The 25257-nt window shown below is 40.9% G+C and overlaps 1 protein-coding gene across 1 annotated transcript in view; it reads left to right on the plus strand.

Annotated features, from left to right (window-relative positions):
- The first annotated feature begins 1432 nt into the window (after positions 1–1432).
- Positions 1433–25257, plus strand: part of SNX2 (sorting nexin 2) — a 36697-nt gene continuing 12872 nt past the window's right edge. Inside the window, exons 1-6 of the mRNA XM_049795201.1 lie at positions 1433–1570; positions 11703–11820; positions 21196–21359; positions 22644–22710; positions 22919–22962; positions 23053–23194. Of these exons, the coding sequence (XP_049651158.1) occupies positions 1463–1570; positions 11703–11820; positions 21196–21359; positions 22644–22710; positions 22919–22962; positions 23053–23194 (643 nt within the window). The 5' untranslated portion in view covers positions 1433–1462. The remainder of the gene's footprint in view (positions 1571–11702; positions 11821–21195; positions 21360–22643; positions 22711–22918; positions 22963–23052; positions 23195–25257) is intronic.

Genomic DNA, 25257 nt, shown 5'->3' on the forward strand with positions numbered 1-25257 from the left:
TCTGAGCAGGAGATTTACAAGGTCTCACTCAAAGCACTGAGTCATGAAATGTCCCCAGACATCAGCAGGGACAAGGGACATTCTCTCTTAAGTCAGCAGTTCACATATGTGAGGAGAGAGCTCTCCACAATTTCTGATGTCTTGAGCTTGAACAGTACAGGTAAAATTATGCACGACACTTACATGTTTCTAAGATGACATGTATTTCTGTTACATATTTACAACTTTCTCATGATGTGATTGGCAAGAGGCCAAAGGAAAACAGTATGTAAGACCATATATTCTTTCCATTTAGCCTTTACTAGGCACTCTGCAAACACTAGAGAGGTGCCACCCTTGCCCCAAAGAGCTTACGGTCTGTAGAAACAGACGCATCCGTTCTACGTGAAGAGCGCTGTCCCCATCAGAGATGGTTTAGAAGTTAACTTCAACACAGCAAACATTAACAAAACCCTCACAAAGCATGAGGTCGCCGAGCGGATGAAACCTGTGCTTTATCAATGTGGAAGATCAAGATACTTTTTGAAACTTGTATTCGATATAGCAGAAGCAACAGTAACAGCTCAAATCCAGTGTAAGTGCCCTAAGATAATGCTTACTACATAGGCAGTGTTGACATCCGACTTGATCTTTTTTAAAACGAGTATTACAACTTAGAATTTTGAAAGAATTGGTATCATTTGTGAGCTAGGAGGGAGGGAAGAAAAGCAATTCGGAAATAGTAACTGAGGGAACGGGCCGGCAAACGCTTTAATTGCACGAGAGGTTCCTTCAGTGGTCGTCAATAGGACCGCACCCGACCAAACGACTGCAGGAGTGGGGCATGACACTTCTAACCCTCGCTCCCCGAGACCTCATCTGAAAGAGTGTGATGAGTGGAGTTTCCTCACGGAAAACCCGTTCTTAATTCAACGACCGACACGAGGCGGAACACCGTCTTTCTTGGAAGTTCCCCCCAACCCCGTGGTGCAGGGCAGGGGGTGGAGGGTCGCCACGGCGCCACGCCGCGCCGGCTCCTCGCGAAAGGGGGACAAGGTAAAACGCCCCGCAAGGTTTCGGCGGGGGACGGGAGCTTCCCCAGGCTTCGTTCCCAGCAGACACCTCACGCCCAAGGCTCACGGCTGCCTCACGCTGCGCCCACGCCACGCCGCTGCAGGCAGGGGGACCCCCGGCACAGCCAGCTTTCTGCGCCGGGGCGGGTGGACGCTGCCTCCGTGGGACGCAGGCTTTGGGGGGTTCCGCGGACAGCGACCGACTTCGCGGAACTCTCTGACGGCGACGGCGGGCCCCGCTGCCCCGGGAAAGGGAAGCTCTCCCGTCCTCGCCCTCGCCGCCGCCGCCGCCAGCCCCGCTCCCGCCCGCTCGCTCCCGCCGCCTGCCGGCCCCCCCCAGTCACGTGGCTGCAGGGGGCGTGTGCGGCCGTCACGTGAGCGCGGGGCTGGCGGCCGGGCTGGAAGGGAAGATGGCGGCGGAGAGGGAGCCCCCGCCGCTGGGGGAGGCGCGGCCCGCCGACTTCGAGGAGCTGGAGGAAGGCGAGGACCTCTTTACCAGCACCGTGTCCACCCTGGAGGTGAGAGCCCGCCCGTCCACCGCGGGGCCCGAACGCCGCGGCCGCGCCGGCGCCCGCGGGGCCCTCCCCTCCCCTCCCCTCCCCGCCAGGCCGCCGGTGCCGCGCTCCTGGCCGGGGCCCCCGGCCCTGACCGGCCCGGCCCCCGGCTGCGGCCCCGCCGCCTGCCTCTGTTCCGGTAGCGGCGACTCCTCGGCGCTTCCCTCCCGGCGGGCGAGTGGCCTCGGCCCCGCGGGGGCTCGGTGGTCCCCCTCAGGTCTTCTCCTGCCAAAAGAAACCCGAAACTCTTTCTCCAAGTACCGCTGTGCCAGGTCGCCGCTTTCCTTCGTCTTACCCCCTTCTCGTACAGCCGGGGAAATAAGTATTTCCACCTTTCCTCTTCACACCACGCCAGTCTCGCTGGTCCTGTTACCCCCGCCCCCTTAGCCTTTGTGTGGATTGATAACAACCCATCTTCTGTCCGAGGCTTCATCCCCTTCTCGTTTGCAAAAAAAACCAAACACACAAACAAAAAAAACTTGCAGAAACTTATTATTTCTCTCTAAGCCTTCTGCCGCCGGAGCCGGCGCAGCGCGGGGCTGCCGGTGGCTTAGCCTGGCGTCGCCGGGCGGCCGCCCGGTGACTGCCCCGCCGCGCCGCGCCGCCCCACCTGCCGCCGGTGCCCCCCCACCCGCTGCCGCCGCCGGTGCCCCCCCACCCCGCCGCCGCCGCCGCCGCCGAGCAGGAGGGGCCGTTACGGGCGGCTGAAGGCAGGAGGCATGCATGCGTGCAAGGCGTTGTGAAACGTGCAGTTGGTCAGAGAAACCAGAGTCTGGAAGGTCTGAAAACTGGGGGTGAACACGTCTCCAAACCGTGGTTGTTTTCCGTGCGTGCGAGGCAAAAAAAAACCCAACCAAAAACCGGAAGAACTGAATGCGTAAATAGGTCGTCGTTCTGAAAAAATGCTTCTGCGTTCATTCACTACAGCGGGAGCTTTTCTTGCTGAGTTGTTGCGGTCATGTTTCACCTGTGTGTTTTGCCAGTACCTTGTGGAAAAACTTTGTTCTTCTTGTATGCAGTTGCCCTTTCAAAAAGAAAATTGTTCCTGTTCCTCTTTTCCTGAAGGGTTTCCTGTCCCTGACCTTTACGGTAATAGGATCAGTGCGTGGTTCTTTGTTTTACGCTGGCTGTTGCTTGTCCTTAACAAAAAAGGCCAGTATACAAAGAGGTTCTTAAATGTATTTTTAAGTCACTTGCCTTCTCTCAAGTCACTTTTTTTTTTTTCTTTTTATCAATGCATAATCTGTGCATTGGTAGAAGAAGATCTGTGGAGATGTGCTGTGAAGGAATAGCAAGTGATGTGAACCTGCAGTTGACAAGAATTGTATCAATAGATTTCTGTGTATCTCTGTGTGATACAGTGTGTTATTGGAGCCTTGGTCTCTGCGCTAAGAAAGGCTGCAGTATAACATAAACAAAAGTCTTAACTGATGTGGTCTGGAATTAAAGCTGCAAGAGATAAGATAGATTTAGAGTTTAAATCACAGTTACAATGAGAAGTCCTCATCTTAATGATTAAAAATACTTACTGGAAACTCCTCTAACCGCAAAAACTGGCAAAGAAATGCACTTTGTTTTGGTTGGTCTGGCTGACAGTTATGTTGTGCTGCTTTGTGTTTGCAGACAGTCTATTTGAAAGAAAGTAGCTAAGTAGAAAAGGGAAGCATCTTTGCTTAAAGAGAAGCTTTGAAAAGCTTTGTCAGTAAAGCTTTTTTTTGATGTCTAATCAGCTACAGCATTTAGGGAAGAGCCTTAATCTCGTGATTTTTCTGCAAATTTGGAAGGAAGAGATCATGAAAATTAAACTTCTCACTAGCTTGAATGTAGATTATTTAACTCAAGTGTATAGGACACCTTAGTCCAGAGAAGAACAATTATCTCTTGGTGTGGGCCTAATTAAACTTCTGTCTTGAGTGTTGTTTTAGTCCTGTAAATATTCATGAAGTAGTTGTTTCTAAATGGCAATGGAAGTTCTATAGTAACAACGGAATGGCATCCTGCTTTTCATAGATCACGTATTTGTTTGCTGATACCAGAGGAGAGAGCATGGCAAGGGACGGTGAGGTCCAAAGCCAACTTAGATGAAGGCTATGGTACTTTGAAAGGGTTCCCAACTGGTTTATCTTGGAGCTGTCCATTTGCTTTTTGCATGATTAATTTCAGCCCCCCCTCCTATTTTTTTCTTGTTTTCATTCTCTTTGCAGCTCACAAAAGGCTGTTCCTTTCTTACCTATGATTTTGTTGTGCAGTAGAGAAGCTACAAGATTTCTAACATGTCTTCCAAATAGCTTCCATGTTAATGAAGTCTCCATTTAGAAAACACATGCTAACTCATCTAAGTTTCATCTGACAAAATACAAGTTCAGTGTATATTATGAACAGCAAATATGAAATATTTAAATACAGGAAGGCTGACTGACTTCAGTGGCTTATCTGGATAATGAAATGGAGAATATTGTTTATTTCAAGTTGAATTCTCTGATGCAAAGAAAAAGAAGCTGGAGTTTTAACTTTCTTTGTGCACGTACCCAAAGTTAGTGACTTAAATTAAACCCTCTTAATTCTAGAATGTAAAACACACTGAGCTGTAACACCTGGCATTTCTGGAGTGCGGTGGGAACACGTTTTAGGACTTGTAAACTTGTTGGATGTAAGAGAATGAGAACGCTTCCCTTTCAGTGAACGTAGGGCACCTATGAACTCTGGGTACCTGGCTGAGCAGCAGCTTGTCTGAGCTGGTGGAGTGCTTATTTCGTCATCAGATAACCACAGTGCCTAAGAGCAGTAGAAGGATTGTTTGGTTTTCATTGTGCCAACCATATTATAATGTCTGGAGGACTGCCTCCATTAAATTTGTGGTCACTGAGTGGTCTCCCTTTACCTGTCAGAGTTGCTTTCCTCAATGAGAACAGCTGGACTGAATCAGAAAAATAGTCTCAGCCAAGATTGCATTTAACAACAATACTCAGTGGTGGATGCTGTGTGAAGAATATTGCTGATGATTTTATGTGTGTGCTGGTAGTCACCTGCAGTACTCTCTCACATACAGTTTGTTGTAGCTCAGGGACCTCCTGAGCCCTAGGTAGCATTACAATATTAATAATCTTCCAAGCACTTACCTACTTGCTGAATTTTTAAGTGCATGGGGTTTTGTTTTGTTTTGTTTTGGGGTTTTTTGTTTAAAAAAAAAGTGTCTATGCCACGCACAACAAGAAGTTCTGGAAGTTAACTGTGCATTAGGAGAAGAATCATCCTGTTACAAGTTTGTAATCAACAAATTGCTGATTTACTGTCCATGTCCTCTGCTGCTCTTATGAGGGACCACAAACAACTGTATGAAAGTCACTTTTGGCAACATATATGAAAAAAGAGTATGTTAGATTTTCTGAAAAATTGTATGTTTAGTGTTACCCTCATTTCATCATTTCCCCCTCCTCCTTCCTCCTTGCCCTAGTGTGTTTCTCTGCCACCTTCCTTGTTGCACCACTTCTTACTTCATTTCCCCTAAACTTCTCACTCATTTCTGTACTGTCTGTCTCTGTTTTGTAAAGCAGGTGTCGTGTGAACATGTAGCTAAGCTGCCACATATTCATTTCAACTGGTGTTTATATTCCTGGGTTTTTTTCTAATGGAAGAATGCATGGAGGCACTTGAAACCAATCAGTAAGCAGTAGATGTGGTAATCTATCAAGGAATGTCATTTAGGGCAGGGTGTGTATATAATCTCATTGCCAGTTTATCAGTTTATGTCAAAGATCTGCAATATGCATTTGGTTTTTGCACAGAAGGCAAAACATTAGATAGACACAGAAGTCCAGATGTCTTTAATGATATCTATTGAATTTAACAGTGACAATTGTAGAGGAAGTATGTAAAGATCCCATTGGAATATCTGAGAGGAAAGTATTAAGTCCTTCAACACTGTACTCTACCTCTGCACAAAACTAACTCTGTATCCAAGATTGATTGGTGTAATTCTACTGGAAATGTGTGTCTTGTTCCTTGGTGTTAAAGCCAGGCTGTAATGGAAGTATGTAGGTATTCGTTCTAGTGTGATTGCTTGTGTCCTCTTACTTTCTGCTGAAAATATTACTGTCCTGCTGTTGAGTCTGTTCTCTCTGCCCATGCTGTAGTGTGTGAGCTTCTGTAACCCTGTTTCAGACAATGAGCCTGGTTAACTTGAACAATTAGAATAGTATGCTGGTTAGCTTTTGTCAGCCTGTTATTGTGTTCTGACCGAAGGAGGCTAGGAGGGGTTCAGACAAGTAGTTCAACTGGTTTGGGGCGGACTCTACTATTAAGAGAAGGGAGGATGTCCAAGCATCTAGGGCTGTAATTTCAGCCAACAGAAAATGTGAGAAGTTGTTCTTGTTTCTTTGTAAGTCAAAGCTATAAAACAGTTATTGCCGCTGAATGTAATGCACAATGAAAGAGAAGAAAATTGAGCTTGTTATTGCCTTTGCAAATTGGAATGGGCCTATAGACTTCTCACCAGAAACTTGTTTTCTAGGAAACAAGCAAAGCAAGATCCTGACTGCCCTGCATATCTGAATGTCCTGGCCATTGGGTATCTTGGTTGTTGGATGCTTCACCTGACTTACTTTCAGCTCAGGAGTCTCTCAGAAATTTCACAGGCCTGTACCTTTCAGGAAATGAACATGTTTGTGACATTTCTTGAATTGCTGGCATCAAATCAGTTTAAAATTTCTAAACAGCTATGCCATCCATGTGTGTCTGGGCCATGAGGTTTTTTGTTAGGCTCATCTTCCATTTTTTGTCTGATACTCAGATTTTCACTGCGCTAACTACTAACTCTTCTAACAGCCATTTTAATCACCTTTTTAGATCTCTTCACAGAGATAAAAGAGCAAAGTTGGCGTCCTGTCTTTTAGCTTGCACCTGTAGCAGGGCGTAACTGGAATAGCTGTTGTTTGGGTGCATGGGTGCTTTTTTTGAGAGGCTGATTAGTACTCTCTGACCCACTGACTATGTAAAATAATCAGATTATTAGGAATTAATTGACTGTAGTTTCTGATACATTCAGAGCTGTGGCTTTCTGGGTTTTCATAGTTCCCTGAGGACTATGTCTGTTCTGAAGATAACTTTTGAAGATAATGAACTGAACTTTGTTGCAAAACTCTTAAAAACAAGCTGATGCTGTGTTCAGACCGGTAATGATTTTTAATAAGTTTCTACACATTATCTTTTTCATATAAAACCCCAACTGTCTGTGAAGTTATTTAACCCCATCCTTAATTTATCTTGTTTGAGAATGACAGCTGTTTAAAAATACCAAAGAGCCATTGAAAAATAAATAGGCCAGGAAATACCTTTTTCAGCTGTCAGCTTGTTGCGGTTGAACACCAGCTGGCAGCTGAGCCCTGCACAGCCACTCACTCACTCCCCCCTGCAGGATGGGGGAGAGAATTGGAAGAGTAAAAGTCAGAAAACTTGCGGGTTGAGATAAGGAATACTTAATAGGTAAAGAAGAAGCTGCATGCGCAAGCAATATATAATGAACTCATTCACTTCTTCCCATTGGCAGGCAGCTGTTCAGCCATCTCCGGGAAAGCAGGGCTTCATCACACGTAATGGTTACTTGGGAAGACAAATGCCATTAACTCCAAATATCCTCTCCATCCTCCCTTCTTCCTCACAGCTTTTATTGCTGAGCATGGTGTTACATGGTATGGGATATTCCTTTGGTCAGTTGGGGTCAGCTGTCCTGGCTGTGTCCCCTCCCAGGTTCTTGTCCTCCATCAGCCTTCTCACTGCAGGGCAGTAAGAAACAGAGAAGGCCTTCATGCTGTGTAAGCAGTGATCTGTAATAACTAAAACATCCCTGTGTTGTCAACGCTGCGTGCTCACAAATCCAAACTGTGGAACTATACAAGCCATTATGAAGAAAATCTATCCCAGCCAAAACCAGTACACAGCTGAAAGGGTGTTTCAAAGGAAAGACATTTTACTTGTAAATCAACCACATAACTAATATCTCCTATTCTTAAAAATGGAACTTGAGTTTTATAACAAATATAAATTTATTGTATCTTTATAAAACAAATACCACACAGACAGAAATTCTGTTTCACTGGAAATCTGCCTGAAAGAGTCACTTCTAGACTTTGTGTCTTGTATACAAATTATACTAGCTGCATGAATAAGCTTTGCCTCTTGAGCTTTCTGAGGTGCTCCTAAGGTCTGTTTGAGTCCTTTCCTTTTGCAAGTATCCTCCAGTTGTGGTTTGTGGAAATGGTATGTGAAATTTGGAGAAAGCCATCTGTAACTGGTATGCTAATGACAGCTGTGAAGCCAGGTATCCAGAGTAGAATTCTTGGCTTTCTTTAACCGTGCCAATGGACAGGATCTTACACATCTGTTTGGGGTTTGTGTGGTGGGGTTTTGGTAGTGGGGGAGGGGCTGCAGGGGTGGCTCCTGTGCGAAGCTGCTCAAAGCTTCCCCGGCTCCAAGTCGGACCTGCCTCTGGCCAAGGCTGAGCCCATCAGCGATGGTGGTAGCGCCTCTGGGAGAACAGATTTAAGAAGGGGAACCTGCAGTCAGTAGGGGGAGTGGGACGTGAGAGGAGCCCCTCTCCAGATACCGAGGTCAGTGCAGAAGGCGGGGGAGGAGGTGCGCCGGAGAAGGGGATGCCCCTGCAGCCCTTGGTGAGACGGCAGGCTGACCCCCCTAGCCCATGGAGGGGAGCAGGGGAGCAGATGCCCACCTGCAGCCAGAGCAGGTGGATGCCCCCAAAGGTGGCGTGACTCCATGGCAAAGGGCACGCTGGAGCAGCCGGTGCCGGAAGGACTGCAGCCCCTGGAAAGGACTCATATTGGAGGAGTTCATGAAGGACTGTCTCCTGTGGGAAGGACCCCACACTGAAGCAGAGGAAGAGTGAGGAGTCCTCCCCCTGAGGAGGAAGGAGTGGCAGAGACAAGGTGTGATGAACTGACCCCAACCCCCATTCCCTGTCCCCCTGCGCTGCTGCAGGGAGGAGGTAGAGAAAACCGGGAGAGGAGTTCAGCCAGGAAGGCAGGAGAGGTGGCGCAAAGGTGTTTCAAGATTTGGGTTTTACTTCTCATTATCCTTGATTTGATATGATTGGTAGTAAAACAAATGGATTTTGTTTTTTCCCCAAGTTGTCTTTTGCCCATGACCATAAGTGGTGAGTGATCCCTCCCTGTCCTTGTCTCAGCCCATGAGCTTTTCTTCATATTTTCTCCTACTCATCCCACCCCGGGCTGGGGAGGGGGTGAGTGAGTGAGTGGCCTCATGATGCTTTGTTGCTGGCCGGGCTTAAACCACAACACCAGCTCAGTGATAGAAAGGGATCCATAATCCTACCAGGACCTGGTGGCATGTATTTATAGCTATTCCTAGGATGAATCTATTCCTTTTTTCAAAGTGGGAATAGCTTTCTATTAGCCTTGGTTGTTACTTTAGGCATGTAAATGTTTAGGTTTTTGTATTATGCCATATGTTGATCAGGTTTAAATGTTCAAGGTGAATTTTGTGTATTGTAGCATTTCTTTTTGTGATTTGAAGCCAGGTATAGTCAAAAGTAATCATCAGTAATGAAAATAGCTACCTCAGATAAAACTGAGAAGATAGACTGAGGGAATAGCTTGAAGATGTCAGTCTTCTCTAAGGGCTCTTTTCCACCACTCATTAATCAAGAGCACGATTAAGGGATAAAACAGAAAGCCCTTTGCTATGTGCAAGTGTGCAGGAAGGCTTTTGTTCCCTATGTCTGGCTGTATTACAGCTGTTTTTCATGGAGGTGAATTGACAAGCATGAGCTGCATGCCACTCTGCATCTGTCGTAATGTGGGGTCCCCACTATGTCCTGAACTATCAAAATAGAGCTATCAAAATGTAAGTGGGCTGCTGTTCAAAGTTGAGTAGCAGCAAAACTGGCCTGGAATCAGTATCTGTAACGTTTTTGTGAAGAGTTGCTTTTGCTGATAAAACTTTAAACTGCTTGAACCTCACAGGGAAGTCAAACATTTCCATGCTTTGCTATTCTAGCTGAAGTACAAGATCTTGAACTCGCAGCTCTGTGAAGCACTGCCTGGAGAGACAGACCGTTTCTCCTGGAATACGCCACTTCTGAGTTCTGAAATCACTTAAAACTATCGACTATTACATGTGACATACTATCTGTAGCATCATTTGTAGAATAATAAAGCATGTCAAGTGGTGAGGTTTTCTTACATTTCCTAGTTAATTTTGTCTAAATTAGTTGCAAATCTTGTGATACAACTTAAGGATCATACTTCACAGAGTGAACAAATAGACCTTTTTACCTCAGAGCACTCTATTTGCTGTGGGATCATTTCGGCATTGGTTTAGTATGAGATGAGAAGTGTACATGGGGCTAGTGGATTGGTTCCTTGTAAGGTTATAAACTCTACTACCTACATACAGTTCCCAAGTGTTTCTGCTTTGACTTTATTTGCAGGCTCTAGGGCAAAATCCAGCAAGCAGTCTGAGAGGCTGCTCTTTCATTGCTCATCACTTTGATTTGTTTATTGGTTTCCCCACTTTACATATGGGCTTTTCAGAGAGTGGCAGCCTTTGGCAAAGGGAAGGGGGTATATAACCTCTTCTGTCATTTGAATGGAGCGGTTCCTTGTTGCAACCATAATCTTGTTTAAGAAATATAAATTTTCTGGTATTCTCATATTTGCTTTCATCTTCCTTCTGTCTTCAGCAGGGAAAACCTTGAGCTAACAACTTTCCAGGTCAACAGAGCCTTGATTTCATATGTCCTCTGAAAAAAACATTTTGTACTGTGTCTGAATTTGTCTGGCAGGATTTTTACTGTTTCTTGCTTAATTCCTCTGTGCCAGAATTTCAGGTGGCTGAGGTCTGGATAGATGCGGGAGTAAGGATCTTGCTCTCTCCTGCTTGAAGTAAAGCAGCAGTGCCATACTCCATGTCAGGACCTACACTGTTCTTGGACAGGCAGCTGTAAGAAAGGCCTTCCCTTAGAACTGCTGCCTTGCTACATTTATGAATGTGAAAATACAATCTGGACAGACTTTTTCAGTGGCTTTTCAGTATTTTTCAAGCTTTTTTAAATCTTTCATAGCCTGTGGCATTTGTTGCCACAGACATGTAGCCTGAAACATTTACTACCTGTTTTGAATTCTGGTTCTGAACTTAAATTATGACAACTCTGTGCAAAAACTAGGAAGCAAGTAGTGACACAGCTTACAAATGCTCCTTTTAAAGTGCACGCATTCATGAATAAATATGCTGTTGTTGAAAACTCCTTAGTTAGCTGTCTTGGATGAAGCTGTGAGAAGAGAGTCTTGCAAATTTTCTAGTCCTATGCAGTAAACATAGTTGATACTTGTATTCAACAAGGATTTTCTAACTGAAGCACTGATCTTCAGTCAGATGTTTATTTATTTTGTGAGTAAGCTATAAATTGCTTTAATTTTCCTGAGCGTCTGCAAGTATTTCTCTTTTTCACAGGGCAAGTTCTAGTCTTCAGTGAATTAAAGGAACTGTATCTATGGCAAGCCTACCTTCCATGTACAGTACAATATGACCCTCTGGCAATAATCCCCAAGTTCAACCTGTTGCAAAGCTATTAAAATTTCTTACGGCCACAAGCAGCCTTGAATTCTTTGGATGGCATTAACGTGTTATTTTAATCTCTGAAAAACTGGTATAGAGCTCTCGGAGATTTCTTTATTAATTTTTTTCTATGTATAAATCCAGACTTAAATCTAAGCCTTTCCAAAAGGAACTTAATCAAATTACATTCAGCAATACTAATATAATTATTCTATATATTTCTGTAGCAGCTTTTGTTTCATGTTACTTAAACCTGAGGAAACGGGTTACTTTTTTTCTCTCTGACAAAGAAATGAAAAGAGCTGTTGACTAGCTCATAACCTTTGTTCATTGTTACCACGCTAGGAGTAGGAAATGGAAATAGCTGGCAGGGTTTCCTTTCTGTACATCTTGCCTTGTTTCTTTGCAATGAAAGAATGTTTGTTCCAGTAATTCTTATATACTGACACATGGCAACTGGTTCTCTGCTAATTACTTCACTTTTTAAATTTTTTTTTTTTTAAAACAGTCAAGTCCTTCATCTCCAGAGCCAGCAAGTCTTCCTGCAGAAGACCTCAGCACAAACTCCAATGGTCCAAAGCCAGCAGAAATCATGCTAGATGATGACAGAGAAGACCTCTTTGCTGGTAATTACTCTTTGCTTCTAATGTGTCTGCATAAACTCTTTTGCTCTTGGGCTGAAAGAAATGTGCTTTTCTGGGAAGGAGCGTTAAAACCTTTTAGATAGTTTGGCACTTATGTACAATTTTTTTCTTGTGGTACTTCATAACATTAGTTAAGTTTGTTTACTAAATGCAAGTTTCTCAGTGGTGTGTACTGTCCTGTCAGTGGCAGTGTTAGCTGGTTAGTAATGTGTTCTGCTGACAGTAATAATAGTATTTATCATTATGTAATTAACAATATTAAAATCTGTGTGTAAAAACATGACTTAAGTTGCATTCTTGTTTTCTGCTTAATAGCCATACACAACCTGTCCCAGTCTTTTCCAATTACAAAGATAATTGAGGTCGTATTGCAAGCTGGAGGGTATTTCCTTTTTCATGAGACTCTTGTTACAATAAAAAGATAACAAACTGGTGTATGGGACCAGTCCTATCATTTTGCTAGGGCATGATTCTGTCTGTGATACTTGACAGTATTGCATGTTTAGGAGAAAGATGTGTGAAAGTTCTGATAAGTAATCAGTCAATAGACAACACATTTCTAGTGCTTCATTAATCAGTCACTACTCTGGTGTTGGTTTTCGACTTTCCTAACATGGGTTATGGTTGCTGTCAATTACAGGTGTAGGAGCATTAACTGTTCAAGAAAGGAGATGTAATATTTGAAGTATATTTTGTACATCAAAAGACAGTTCTGAGTGCTGCTTCTCAATACTAACATTTTACCTATTCCTACCTATTGAGTGAGTCAGTTGGCAGTCTGCTTTGAATACAGTCTTCATCTCAATTGATTCCCTGATGTAATTGTTTGAACATAAATTTCATAGCCATTAGTTCTGGGCTATTTTGTATAGATACATGTATATACATGCCTATTACCTTTGTTCTGAAATTACTAAATTTGTATTTGCATATATTTGAACTTGATTTTGCTCATGACAGTGTTAGAATGTATTGACTACTTTAACACTCTGTCCTGGTTTCAGATGGGATAGAGTTAACTGTCTTCCTGGTAGCTGGTACAGTGCTATGTTTTGAATTCAGTATGTGAAGAATGTTGATAACACCGATGTTTTCAGTTGTTGCTAAGTAGTGTTTAGCCTGAAGTCAAGGATTTTTCAGCTTCTCATGCCCAGCCAGCGAGAAAGCTGGAGGGGCACAAGAAGTTGGCACAGGACACAGCCAGGGCACCTGACCCAAACTGGCCAACGGTGTATTCCACACCATGGGACGTCCCATCTAGTATAGGAACTGGGGAGTGGGGGCAGGGAATGGCCGCTCGGGGACTGGCGGGGTGTCGGTCGGCGGGTGGTGAGCAATTGCCCTGAGCATCATTTGTACATTCCAATCCTTTTATTACTACCGTTGTCATTTTATTAGTGTTATCATTATCATTATTAGTTTCTTCTTTTCTGTTCTATTGAACCGTTCTTATCTCAACCCAAGAGTTTTACTTTTTTTCCTGATTTTCTCCCCCATCCCACTGGATGGGGAAGAGTGAATGATCGGCTGCGTGGTGCTTAGTTGCTGGCTGGGGTTAAACCATGACACTCTCTGGAAGAGTTTTAAGAGAAAAAGTGAATAAAGAATAGAGGGGTAATCTTACTTCTTTTGTATTTATATTACCTGATCTTATGAGTTGCAAAGACCAGCAGCGCTTTAGTTACGAAACTTTCTAGTACCAGTAATTTAGTTATTTAGCTTCAGTATATAAAACCAGCTTTTTATAACCATAGAGCCATCTGGAATGGATATTTTAGGAGAGCCAATTCTCATTTGGATGATATTAAGAAAAAAGGTGGCTGGAGTAAATATTGAGGGGAACCAGACAGAAGGAACAAATGTTAGCAGCCAGATTGTTTCAACTGAAATGAATGCTGCGAGGAAAACACACAGAACTGATTTAATGAGTTTGAGTTTTTGCTATGGAAGACGTTCTCTTAAATGCATGCAGTACTGAATTAAAAACATCTAACATACTGCATGTCTAACACAACCAAAACTGGTCTTCAAAAGGTCAATTTATATAGAGGCAGAGGTTAGTACAAATGCTCAAAGAGGGGCGAAAACCAAGAGTGATTTATGGAGCCTAAGACAGAATATGACATCTTTCACGGTGTACTGTTCTAAGCAGGAAGTTTGCGTAATACAGTTGTACCCTAGTGATGAACTTCTGTCTTTGTATCGCTGTCAGCATAGGCGTTCTCAAAAACAACATCTAATTTGTGTTCCAGTGCTGTACACTCACAAGTATAACTATTCTTTTCTTTCTTAGGACTGTTTTGCTAGACAATGATATTAATCCATCTGATTAAGTTTCTGATACTGATTTGCAATGAATAGAAACAATGTGAGAAGGCAACATGAGATACCTATTTTCTTGCTTCCAGCATGATTGCATAAGCCTGGCTTTCTATGAAAGCAGAACTTAATTAACAAGTGAGTGTGACTAGGTATTTTTTCCTCAACATGTTGAAATTCCAGAGGAACCTATCTTGGCACAGCTTGTAGGAATGCTTAACTGGAGAGGAAGAGAATGAAGTTCCACAGGTTTCTAACTTATGTTGTTCCTTCATACTGAATTATTAGACACTATAAAATCCAGGTAAAGGAAATCCTATGGGTGGCTTCTGAAAGGAGGGACTCTGATGCTTTGGGGGCATAAACAATTCTAGTTTTGCAGACTTATTTGTAAAAAATGTGATGGAATGCTTCTCTAGCTATTGTAGGCTTGATAAATCTTTTTCATTATTTCATCTAATAATGCAACCTAATAGAAAAGGAGGTAAGGGAGAACAAATTATATGATTTCCTAGATTGTTTTAATGCAGTTCAGAACCTGGGATTTTTTTTAGGCTATTTGACTTAAAGCTTCTTTGCTATTGTGTTTCTGCGGCAGCTACAGGATAGTATGTGCAATAAAATGTTTTAGGTATTCATTACCTTGTCTCTGGTGACTCATAAGTACTTTGGCTGAACTATTAAAACTGGGTTTCAAAGGTGAACAAAAATGAGTTTTCCAGCTGTCATTGGAGACCAGTAAATTTTGCTGCTGCATTTATTAGTATTGTGGTTCTTAGTTCTGGAAAAAAGCAAACTGTCTTGCTAAACCCACTTAAGCACTTTTACTCTTAGAATAAAAGTCAGTGTGTTGATTATTTGGCCAAAAAAGAATTACTTATCTTACCTTGTAGAGCTTTTGCATGTGGAGGCAGTAATGGTCAATGCTCCAAACCAGGTAGTTGTCATGGTTTAACTCCAGCCAGTAACTGAGCACCACGCAGTCGCTCACTCACCACCGCTGCCCCCACCTGGTGGGATGGGGGAGAGAATTGGGAAGAAACAAGTAAGACTCATGGGTTCAGGTAAGAACAGTTTAGTTGAACAGAAAGGAAGAAAATAATAATGATAATAATTACAATAATAAAATGACAATAATAAAATAACTGTAATATACAAAACAAGTGATGCACAACAGAATTGCTCACCACTCGCTCACTGATGCCCAGTTAGTTCCCGAGCAGTGATCCCCCAGGCCAACTCCCCCCAGTTTATATACTGGGCATGATGTCACATGGTATGGAATACCCCTTTGGCCAGTTTGGGTCAGCTGCCCTGGCTGTGTCCCCTCCCAACTTCTTGTGCTCTTCTAACCTTCTTGCTGTCTGGGCATGAGAAGCTGAAAAATCCTTGACTTAGTCTAAACACTACTTAGTAACAACTGAAAACATCAGTGTGTCAGCAACATTCTTCTCATACTAAATCCAAAACATAGCACTATACCAGCTACTAGAAAAAAATTAACTCTATCACAGCTGAAACCAGGACAGTAGTCTTAAGAGTATCTGTGAGGCTTTGGGTTGTGTCTTAAAACCTGTCTGTCCATAAGCTTCTGCTGTAGAGTGAAGAACTAAATTTTGAATTAGTCTTCTAAAATCTTGGCCTAAAGTTCTGTGTGTAGCTGCAGCAATGTGCCATGGACCGCCTGTGCGTGACATAGCTGTGTGTGCCTTCTCACTGTAGTGCTCATAGATGATGAGCAAGTCTATGAAGTTATGTCAGTGCTCTGTCACCATTTTCAGAAAAATGGAAAATTACGATTTTTTTCCTCTGCCCTAGTCTGGTAAAAGATTAGTTTTTATGTTCTTTTATTTTTTCAGCTCTGAAAGGTGTTTGGGAATGGATCATCTTATGCAAGTATCTAGTTACTGTGTCCTGGGGGAAAGTCGATGAGGTGGAGGCGGATGATGTTTGTTTTTATTGGGTTTTTTTTGTTTGTTTTTCTTCAGGTCCTGATAGGTTTGTCTTAGGCTTTTTTCCTGGGAGTTGATACAGAAAAGGAAATGCTAATTCTGTGGACCAGACAAGACATGTACTTTAAGACCAGCTGAACAGCAGAAGTTTCTGCCTGATGTTGTCTGTCAGGCTGCTGTCATGGGGTGTGTTTGATCAGATGAGATTGGTGCAGATGCCTCACTGCTTTATAGAAGCTGGTTGTTCAGTTCTAGATCTCTTATGTGAGAAACAAATGCACAAAAGCCCATGAACCTACAGTTTTGAAGTCAGAAAGCAGCCTTATTAGTGGCTGACTGTTCTGTTAAAACTTTCTGTTCTCATTAAGATTATCCTTAGTACTCCTGGTGTAACAGTAAGGGTCATGGGCTATGACTTAGGTGTAGTAGTTCTCACAGTTCTCTTAGGATATCTGTCTCTGAAATGTTGCTACACCTGGCGAAGCCTTTTTTTAATAACTTGTCCTCTGTTCTGGACAACAGTTTCTACTTCAGTTTACTTCCACATTTATGTGATCACCTGAGTAAATTTTCAAAGATAATCAGCCAATTTAAACAGTCAAGCCATGTCAGAATGTTAGAGGTCTGACATTTAGAAGTGTGACCAGTAAAAATAACTTAGCTGAAGTGAGCTGCTAGTGAAGAATTGCAAACTTGCACTTTCTAAGATGATGTTTGACAAATACTAATGGTGAAAAGTAAAGAAACAAGAGCTGTCTAATGCTGAGATTGAGCCCCATGCTTGCGTGCTGATAGAAACATGATGTAGTTGGCTGTAGAATGTTAATTAATCATAAATAGTTGTCTTCTGCAGCAGGATGAGATGTTTCATATTCTTTTGGAGTTAAGCATCTTGACAGTGATCCATAACAAAGACTGTTTATGGATTGTAGAGTAGATATTTATGTGTAGAAGTCTTACAGCATTAGATTGGTGGGAGTGCTTAATATGTGCTGATCACTGCCATGGCTGATGTGAGTGTTGGATCTCAATGTTTTCCTCCTAAAAGTGGGGTAGGGCAGTTGCCTCTTTTTATGCAAGAAGAGCTCATGCTTTTGAGAGCTTTCTGAGAAAGCAAGACATCTAGATTTCATTTTTCATGCAAATACTAATACAGAATATTTAAAAAAAACAAACCAAACAAAAAAATGCCCACAAACCCACAACTTAATACTGAAGTTTTCAGGGAAAAATCTAAAATTAATAAATCAAGCAAATGTTTCTGAAAGTGCCATAGCTTCTACTCTGAAACCTACCAAATTCATCTTTCCATGAAAAAAATACCAACAAAAAGCAAACAGGAGAATTTTCAATGACACTTTTTAATCTAGACCATGTAATCTGATTTCTCAAAGTGAAAGAATGTGAGTAAGAAGCATAAATGCCAGAGTTCATCAGAACAATCTATTTCTTGCAAAATAGATCTTCAGCTTATGTACTACTCAAAAACTGCTTTTCTGATGGGGAAAAAAATAGAAAGTGTAAGAGCCTGCTGTTGTTATATAAAGCTAATACTTCTTTTTCCCTTCAGAATCTTTTAATACTTTTGTTTTAAACAAAAGTACAACATCCTTGTCTCTGTCCTGCTCTGTCCCATCACCCCCTTCCACTATCTTTTGCATTTCACTCTTCCAAATTTATGTGAAAGTTCAGGATGCATGAAGACTTGGGGGTGAGATGTAACAGGAGGGAGGGTGGCATAAATTCTCTTTTCTTCTTCCTAAAAGAGCTGACCTGCTGCTGTCAATCAAACAGGTACTATTTTCTCTGGGTAAGTTCCTCCAGGAAAATAGAAAAGGAGGGCTAATAGGCAGCACCTTTAAAAATTTGCTCATGCCCAACCAACCTGGGATTGCACAGCTTTAAAAATACTGGTGTGGATGAAGTCTAATGTTGCTGGTCTTGCTGAAAAGAAAGTTCCTTGCCTTTCCAGCTGCTTTTTCCTGCTGCTTTCTCTTTTACAAAAATAATGCACCAGTTTAGCAGTAGCATCAGTTATCTGCTGAACAGTAGCAGGGGACTAATTCTGGTTGGAGTTCATGTGATACACAACCTGGATCAGTTCATGATATTAATGGGTGTGTAGATACAAGTCTGAAAAAGAGGTGCTGGGAAGGAGTGTGCTTGTTTCATCAGATAGCATGCTGGTTTGTTACATTGAATTCTCACCTTTTTCATGAAGTCATGATTTTGCAGTAACAGGAATGTTTTTTCAGCTGATGAAAGTGAGAAATCTGTGTGCTTTGAATTGTTTCATCGCTTGTTTTATAAGCCTGTCTAAAATTTGAAGGTACAGAGAAGTACTTAGTGGTGATTAGTAGTTTGTTTCCCAAACACGCATGCTGGAATATAGCTGGTGATAGAAAAAGGAAGAATTGAAGTGGAATGGCTTTATTTTATAATTTTTAAAATATTTTATATTATATCATATTACATATATGACATGTTACATATGTATATATAATTTTTTTTCTGTTTCTGTGACATAGTCATTTGTATAACACATGTTGAATGCTGTTAGCCACTAAAGGAGAGAATTACCTCTTTTCCATGTTTAAATGTTGTTCTTCTACCAATCTAAAAGCTTTTTTTTGCAACTGCCTCAGCATGACTTCCCACCTGATTTGAGGTTTTGAAATAAAGGTCTTTATTGGTGTAATATGCCTCCTGTGGCATCTGAGGGCAGGAAGATTCAGCACGATTCTTCAGAAAGATTTAGAAGTAAGAATAAAGCAATGGTAGGAAAATAAATCTTTTCAAAGAAAGCTTTAGGTACTTGTTTTAATGTTTAGTTTGAAAATACTATGGAAATCTGTAACTTGAAATTAGGAAGAGGATTGCCAGCAGATTGAGGGAAGTGATCATTCCCCTCTGCTCAGCCCTGGTGAGGCCACGGCTGGAGTGCTGAGTCCAGGTCTGATCTACCCAATACAAGAGAGACATTGACAGGCTAGAGTGAGTCCAGTGGAGGGCCATGAAGATGATTAAGGGCTTGAAGTGTATGACATATGAGTAGAGACTGAGAGAGCTGGAGCTGTTCAGCATGGAGAAGAGCAGGCTTGGGGGGAATCCTACAATGTGTATGATGAATACATGATGGGAGGGAATGGAGAAGAGGGAGCCAGACTTCTCAGTAGTCCCCACTGACAGGACAAAAGGCAATGGGCACAAATGGAAATACAGATAATACATAAGAAAAAACATTGGGTTTGTTTGGGGTTTTGGTTTTTTTTAATGGTGAGGGTGGTCAAGAACTGACACAGGTTGTCCAAGGAGAGGAGGTGGATTCTTCATCCTTGGGGATGCTCAAAACCCATCCAGATGTGGTCTAGCACAGCCTGCTGTAGCTGACTCTGCTTGAACAGAGTGGTTAGGCTAGACAATCTGCAGAGATCTTTTCCAAGCTCAGCAATTCCGTGATATACGCCAAAACAAAGTGATGACAGCAAACTTTTGTCAGTCTCAAGCCAGAATGAGCTTCTGCTTCAAACCAGGTTAAGGCATAGTGACTTTGAAGTTTGGTTTTCAATTTATTTTGAGCTTTGGTATCAAACAAATTTTAGGTACAGAGTCATTTTCATCCCTGAAATAGGGAAGTGTAGTTTTGTTCATTTATGAAAAAAATCAGGGACTGGCAAAAAAAGTGTTACAGAAGAACAGGAAACAGAATTGACTAGCAGAGTATCTCTAAGCGGCAGCAGGGATAAAGCTGAGTGGTTTTGATGTATTGATTATGAAAGATCATAATACTACTTTTTGCAGTGATAAATGATACAGTTCATTGGATGCTATTCCCAGTTCTATTTTCACATTGCTAGTAGATTACGGGCTGTTCTGGAGAAGCAAACAGTCGTCCATGGGACAAAAATTGGACTTTTTTTTACACACAATGTAACTATCTCACAAATTTTAAAGTAGATCTGACCTTTAAAACTCCTCTTTTCTTAACTGTTGAGTAACGACTAGTTCTATGCACCAGGCTTTAAAAAAGTTTGGAAGAAAGATGGCGTATTTTCTCTTGAAAATTCAGTGGTATACACTGACAGAAGTTGCGAGCACAGGTCTTTTCCAAATTGCATAGTGAACCTTCTTGGTAACTTTGTGTAACTTAGAGAGTATCTGTTTTAGTGCCTTTTACCTGCTTGGTAAAGTAGTTGCCACAGTAGGTCTAGTTTGTAATAAGACTGGAGATCAGTTGAGAAGTCAATTTTGGTATCAAATGTTCTGTGGTCAATGTTATCTTTTAAGGAACTAGAATTCTTGAAAATGTGCATTTGGCAACAACAGCAGCATTAGTTGTTCAAACTAAAACAGGAACTTCCCTATACCCAGGAAGTGTGTAGTTTGCCAGTGGTCAAAAACAGTGGAGAAAAGCATGTGGGATTTGTAGAGCAGAGATTTATCACCTCTTTAAAGATAGATGAACTGTCTGAAGAAAGTATTCAGTTTCAAGTGAGCTGTTTTAAGCCCCAAAGAGACTGAAGATAGATAGAGACTAAAGATAGTTAGTCTTACTAGTTGGAATGTCTCACCTGCTAATATTTCTATTTTACAGACTGTGGGCTTTTGGCAGGGTTCGGGGCATGTTATGGTTGTGTAATTTCATTTAACATATGGCTTGGTCTGCTCAGTTATCAGCCTATATGACTAAATCAGCTGTTGTTCAAAGTGCAAAAACTAAAATTGGTACAGGTGCTGAAAAAGAGCTGTTTGTGGTAAAAAAAACCCCAAATCATTAGTTTTCACAATATCTCATGCAGATATAAATGACTTATCACTTGTGACTACTTTAAAAGGCTCTTTACTAAACAGTATATATTAAAAAAAAAAGGCAACGTTAATCTTACTTTAACCCATTATGCACTACAAGCTCAAATGTTTAGCTATGTATTGAAAGAAATTATCTGGCACAAATGGATGCTGTTTACAGATGATCTTATTAAACTTGTATATCATTATTTTTTAGTGTGCGTATGTGTTGTCTTCGTGATGCATATCCATCTCTATTGCACAAAAACTTCTTTGCTAACTCAATATGTTTATCTAGAAGCAACAGAAGAAGTTTCACTGGACAGTCCAGAGAGGGATCCAATACTTTCACCAGAACCTACTCCTGCAATCACTCCTGTAACACCTACTACATTAGTAGCTCCCAGAATGGAATCGAAAAGTGTAACAGCCCCTGTGATTTTTGATAGATCCAGAGAAGAGGTACACAGTAAACTTCTAAATTATGAAAATGTATTTTTTGTTTTTTGAAGTTTTTTCTTCTTTTAAAATCACAGTTCCTAAATGTTGACTCACGATCATTCTTTGTTAAGAAGTATGTAAAAGAAGACCTATTCTGTTTATTTTGCATATAAAGTTTAGTGTGAATTTGACTCATGAAAATACCGTAAGATTCATTACTTAGGTGATTATATTGGAGATCTGTAGTGCGAGGAGTAAGAAGCTTCATTCCTTCAGAATAGATATTGTAAAAGTGTATGTTAGAGCAAGCCGTTAGCTCGATACAGCAGAAATGTTTATAATAACTCTTACTAGCATGTTACAGGTTTCAGCTTGTGTTTCTAAAGCTGTTGTTAATGGGGAAATGGAGGAAGCACTTTCTAGCATTATCCTGCATGCTAACAAACAGCTGAGGCTAATGGTGGTTTTAACATTGCTATTTACATTTGGCATTCCATTCAAAGCCTGGGCATTGCCGAATGCCATTCATCCTGGAGTGTTTTCTTTCTAGACAGTGCCCCTGCTAAATGAGTTTGCAAACAAAACTTGCCTGTCACTCAATGGTGGCTGCTTCCCTAGATACCACAAGATGGCATTTTATTCTGATTTTCCTCCCCTTTAGCCCTGGTACACTGTCCCTTCTTCCATGGTGTTTCTTAATATCTCTGTTTTTATCAGTCTTCTGTGTATAACCTGAAAGATTATGAAATTCTGCATGATTAGAGTTCAGGCAAGTATCAGAAAATTCTCTGTTACTTTTCCTTTTCCAAGTTCTTCTGCTATGGATACCATTAATAAAAAGGAATATCTGTCCTTTCATTAGAGGCGTATGGAAACATCGCAAATGAGAGTGGTTTTTGAACCATTGTATCTGCTGGCATTGTAGGAGATACAATGAACTAAGATAAGTATTTACTAAAAATTTTGAAGCCAACAAGTCCTGTGAAAAGGCTACCATACTAAAAGCTTTTGCAGAAAGGCTTAAAACTAAAATCATAGAATCATAGATCATTTAGGTTGGCAAAGACTTTTAAGATCACTGAGTCCAACCGTAAACCTAACTCTGCCAGGTCCACCACATGAACGTTGTTGCAGTGACAGTCAATGTTAGAAATTATATTTACTTAGCACTGGATGGTTGGTCTGGAACAGTTTTTTAGTTACACAAACGTACTGACTTCCTCATTCCTCTATACCCTTATCCTTGTAACCATACATAATATGAATGCATATTACCTAATTATATATGGCATATCTTTTTCCTAGATTGAAGAGGAAGCAAATGGAGATTTATTTGATATAGAAATCAATGTATCTGACCCAGAGAAAGTTGGTAAGTTCCTTGAGCTTAGTAAGTCAGATGGTAGACTGTCTTATCCCTTGAAGACTGTTCTGAGATTTTAGCATGATTTCTTATCCTGTTATCTTTTGGCATTTTTAAGTATCTAAATGAAAGCTATTTAATGTATATTTTGGAATAAAAAGTGTGTAGAGGGATTAAAATAATTTGACCTAGGATAAGTATCTTAATTTTCTTACAGGAGATGGCATGAATGCTTATATGGCATACAGAGTAACAACAAAGGTAACTAGTGCAACGAACGTTTGCAGATAACTTTGTATTGTAGCTAAGTAGATAGATCAGTAATTCATAACAAATTTTTTTTTTTTTAAGACTTCACTTTCCATGTTCCACAAAAATGAATTCTCGGTTAAAAGAAGGTTCAGTGATTTTCTTGGCTTGCACAGCAAATTAGCAACAAAGTACATGCATATCGGTTACATTGTGCCTCCAGCTCCAGAAAAAAGTATTGTAGGTAAGTGTAGTGCCTCTAAAGTTGAATTTAAGCATGTCATTTAAGCACTGTAATACAAATTAAGTATTTTAATATCTGTTGGGCTTGTAAAATAAATACATTTCTGTACAAATGTTACTTGCTGCTTATCAGGTGGTTCAAACTATTAAATATTCTTCCCGTTCTGTATTTTTTAAAAGTTCAGGTTAATTTGGAAAGGTATGTACTGGCCTCTTCCCAGCTCAGGCTGGCATTGATAATAATAAGGACATTTGTCTTAATACATGGCTGCCTGTTTCTTACCTATCATTCTTTCTTCACTGTAGCCCTTCAAGAGCTGATTAGTCTATCAAAACAAAGACATTAAATGAAAGTTTTTTTAACTTGTGCTGTTACCAGTTGCCTGCAATATGCAAAGCTTAATACATACACTACTTTTCAAATACTTCAGTTTGTTTCTTTTGGTTATGTTGAACACTAAAACCCCTAGTTAATTCTTCAAACATCTAATTCAGAAAACACTTTTGAGAGATGCTAGTCTTCCTGAATGCCTTGAAGGATCAGATCCTTTCTTCATGAACTAAGAAGCATGCCTGATGCATTGAAGCAACTTCAGTTTTATAAGCTCTAAATAGTAGAGGTTCTTTCAAAATAACTGAACATTTAAAACCATAAAACCTGTTGAAGTCTTTTGGCTTACCTCTATGAATAAGTGATTGGACTGTAGAACGCTGTTTGAGATGTAGGGAATGACAGGACTTCTTTTTTGGTAGTTTAGTCTGTAAAGCTAATTGGAGCAGCAGCTTTTCATATGAGTAGGAATAGCCAGACTGAGTAGATGTAGGCAGCAGAAAGCTTGGGAAAATCATGCTTTTAATTCTGTGGAAAAGCACTGCATTTTTCAGTCTGTAAGATTGAAAATTTGATCAGCATTTTTGGTACTTCTTGAAAGTAATGTATGATTCTGTAATAACCAATTTTTCATGTAACAAGAATAAGTTTAATTACAAATGCTAACAGGGCTTATAAAGATGGAATGAGGCTTCTAGTCATGTCCTTTGGATGATACAACATTTAAGGCATTTATGACAGTGTGCAATTACATGAAAATGCAGTACTTGCATCACAGTCAAAGTCATCTGTAAGACAAAGCTTGGACTGGATTTGAAGTACCACTTGAACAAAACCGGCATAAATATTGATAGACCTGGAAGAGTGTAAAATGATGGGACTTATTGCAGTGTAAGCAAGCACTGGCTGTCACTTCAGAACCTCGTATAGAGGCTTTGTTAAGCTACGGATAAGTTGGGAAAACTCACAGACTCTGTAGGACATTTTCCAAAGAGCATGAAACTCCTGCTTTAAACTTGGAACTTCAGTGCAACTGTGGTATTTAGTTCCGCCCCAAAATATGTAGTCCATGCCTTTCTAATTCTGGAGAAGGTAAGGGATTCTAGGCTGATTTAAAATGTGGCACCCTAAAGCAGAGAGCTGGCAAAACAGCTGAAAGTGAGATGACGTATTGTGTTTACATTACAGGTGTATATTTTTAAAGTCTTAGTACGAAATATCATACATTCAGTGTTATGCAGTGTGTATTGTACAAAAGCCCTTAGTCTGTTCATTCTTTTACACTGTTGATAACACCTGGAGTTTTAAGCTCCAAGTTTATTTTGGTGACTGGTGGGAGCGGCTCGCACTTTAGACCTTAGCCACAAATTCAAGTCTTCAATTACTGGCTATGGAGCAACAGGATAAAACTGAGTCAGTGGTGAGCTAGAGTTGGACATTCATCCAAACTGATGAACTCACTATTTACATATATGTGTTGGAAAATCACGTTTTCCATTTTTAAGAAAATAGTCTATTAAGTCATGGATCCTTTCCTGCAAAGGATTAAAATGTTTGGGCTACCAAAACTGCCTTTACACTTGCATTTAAATAGGCTTATATTAGCAGCAAAAGAAACCTGACATGATATCTAGAAATAACTGCCAATATCACAAGTTAGGAATTCCTCATGTTGGTCATTTGATTACATATTCAGTTTTTTCTATCAAATGTGAAAGATCTTTTGAATTAAA

Source organism: Accipiter gentilis, chromosome Z, assembly GCF_929443795.1.
Source record: "Accipiter gentilis chromosome Z, bAccGen1.1, whole genome shotgun sequence".
NCBI classification, from domain to species: Eukaryota; Metazoa; Chordata; class Aves; order Accipitriformes; family Accipitridae; genus Astur; species Astur gentilis.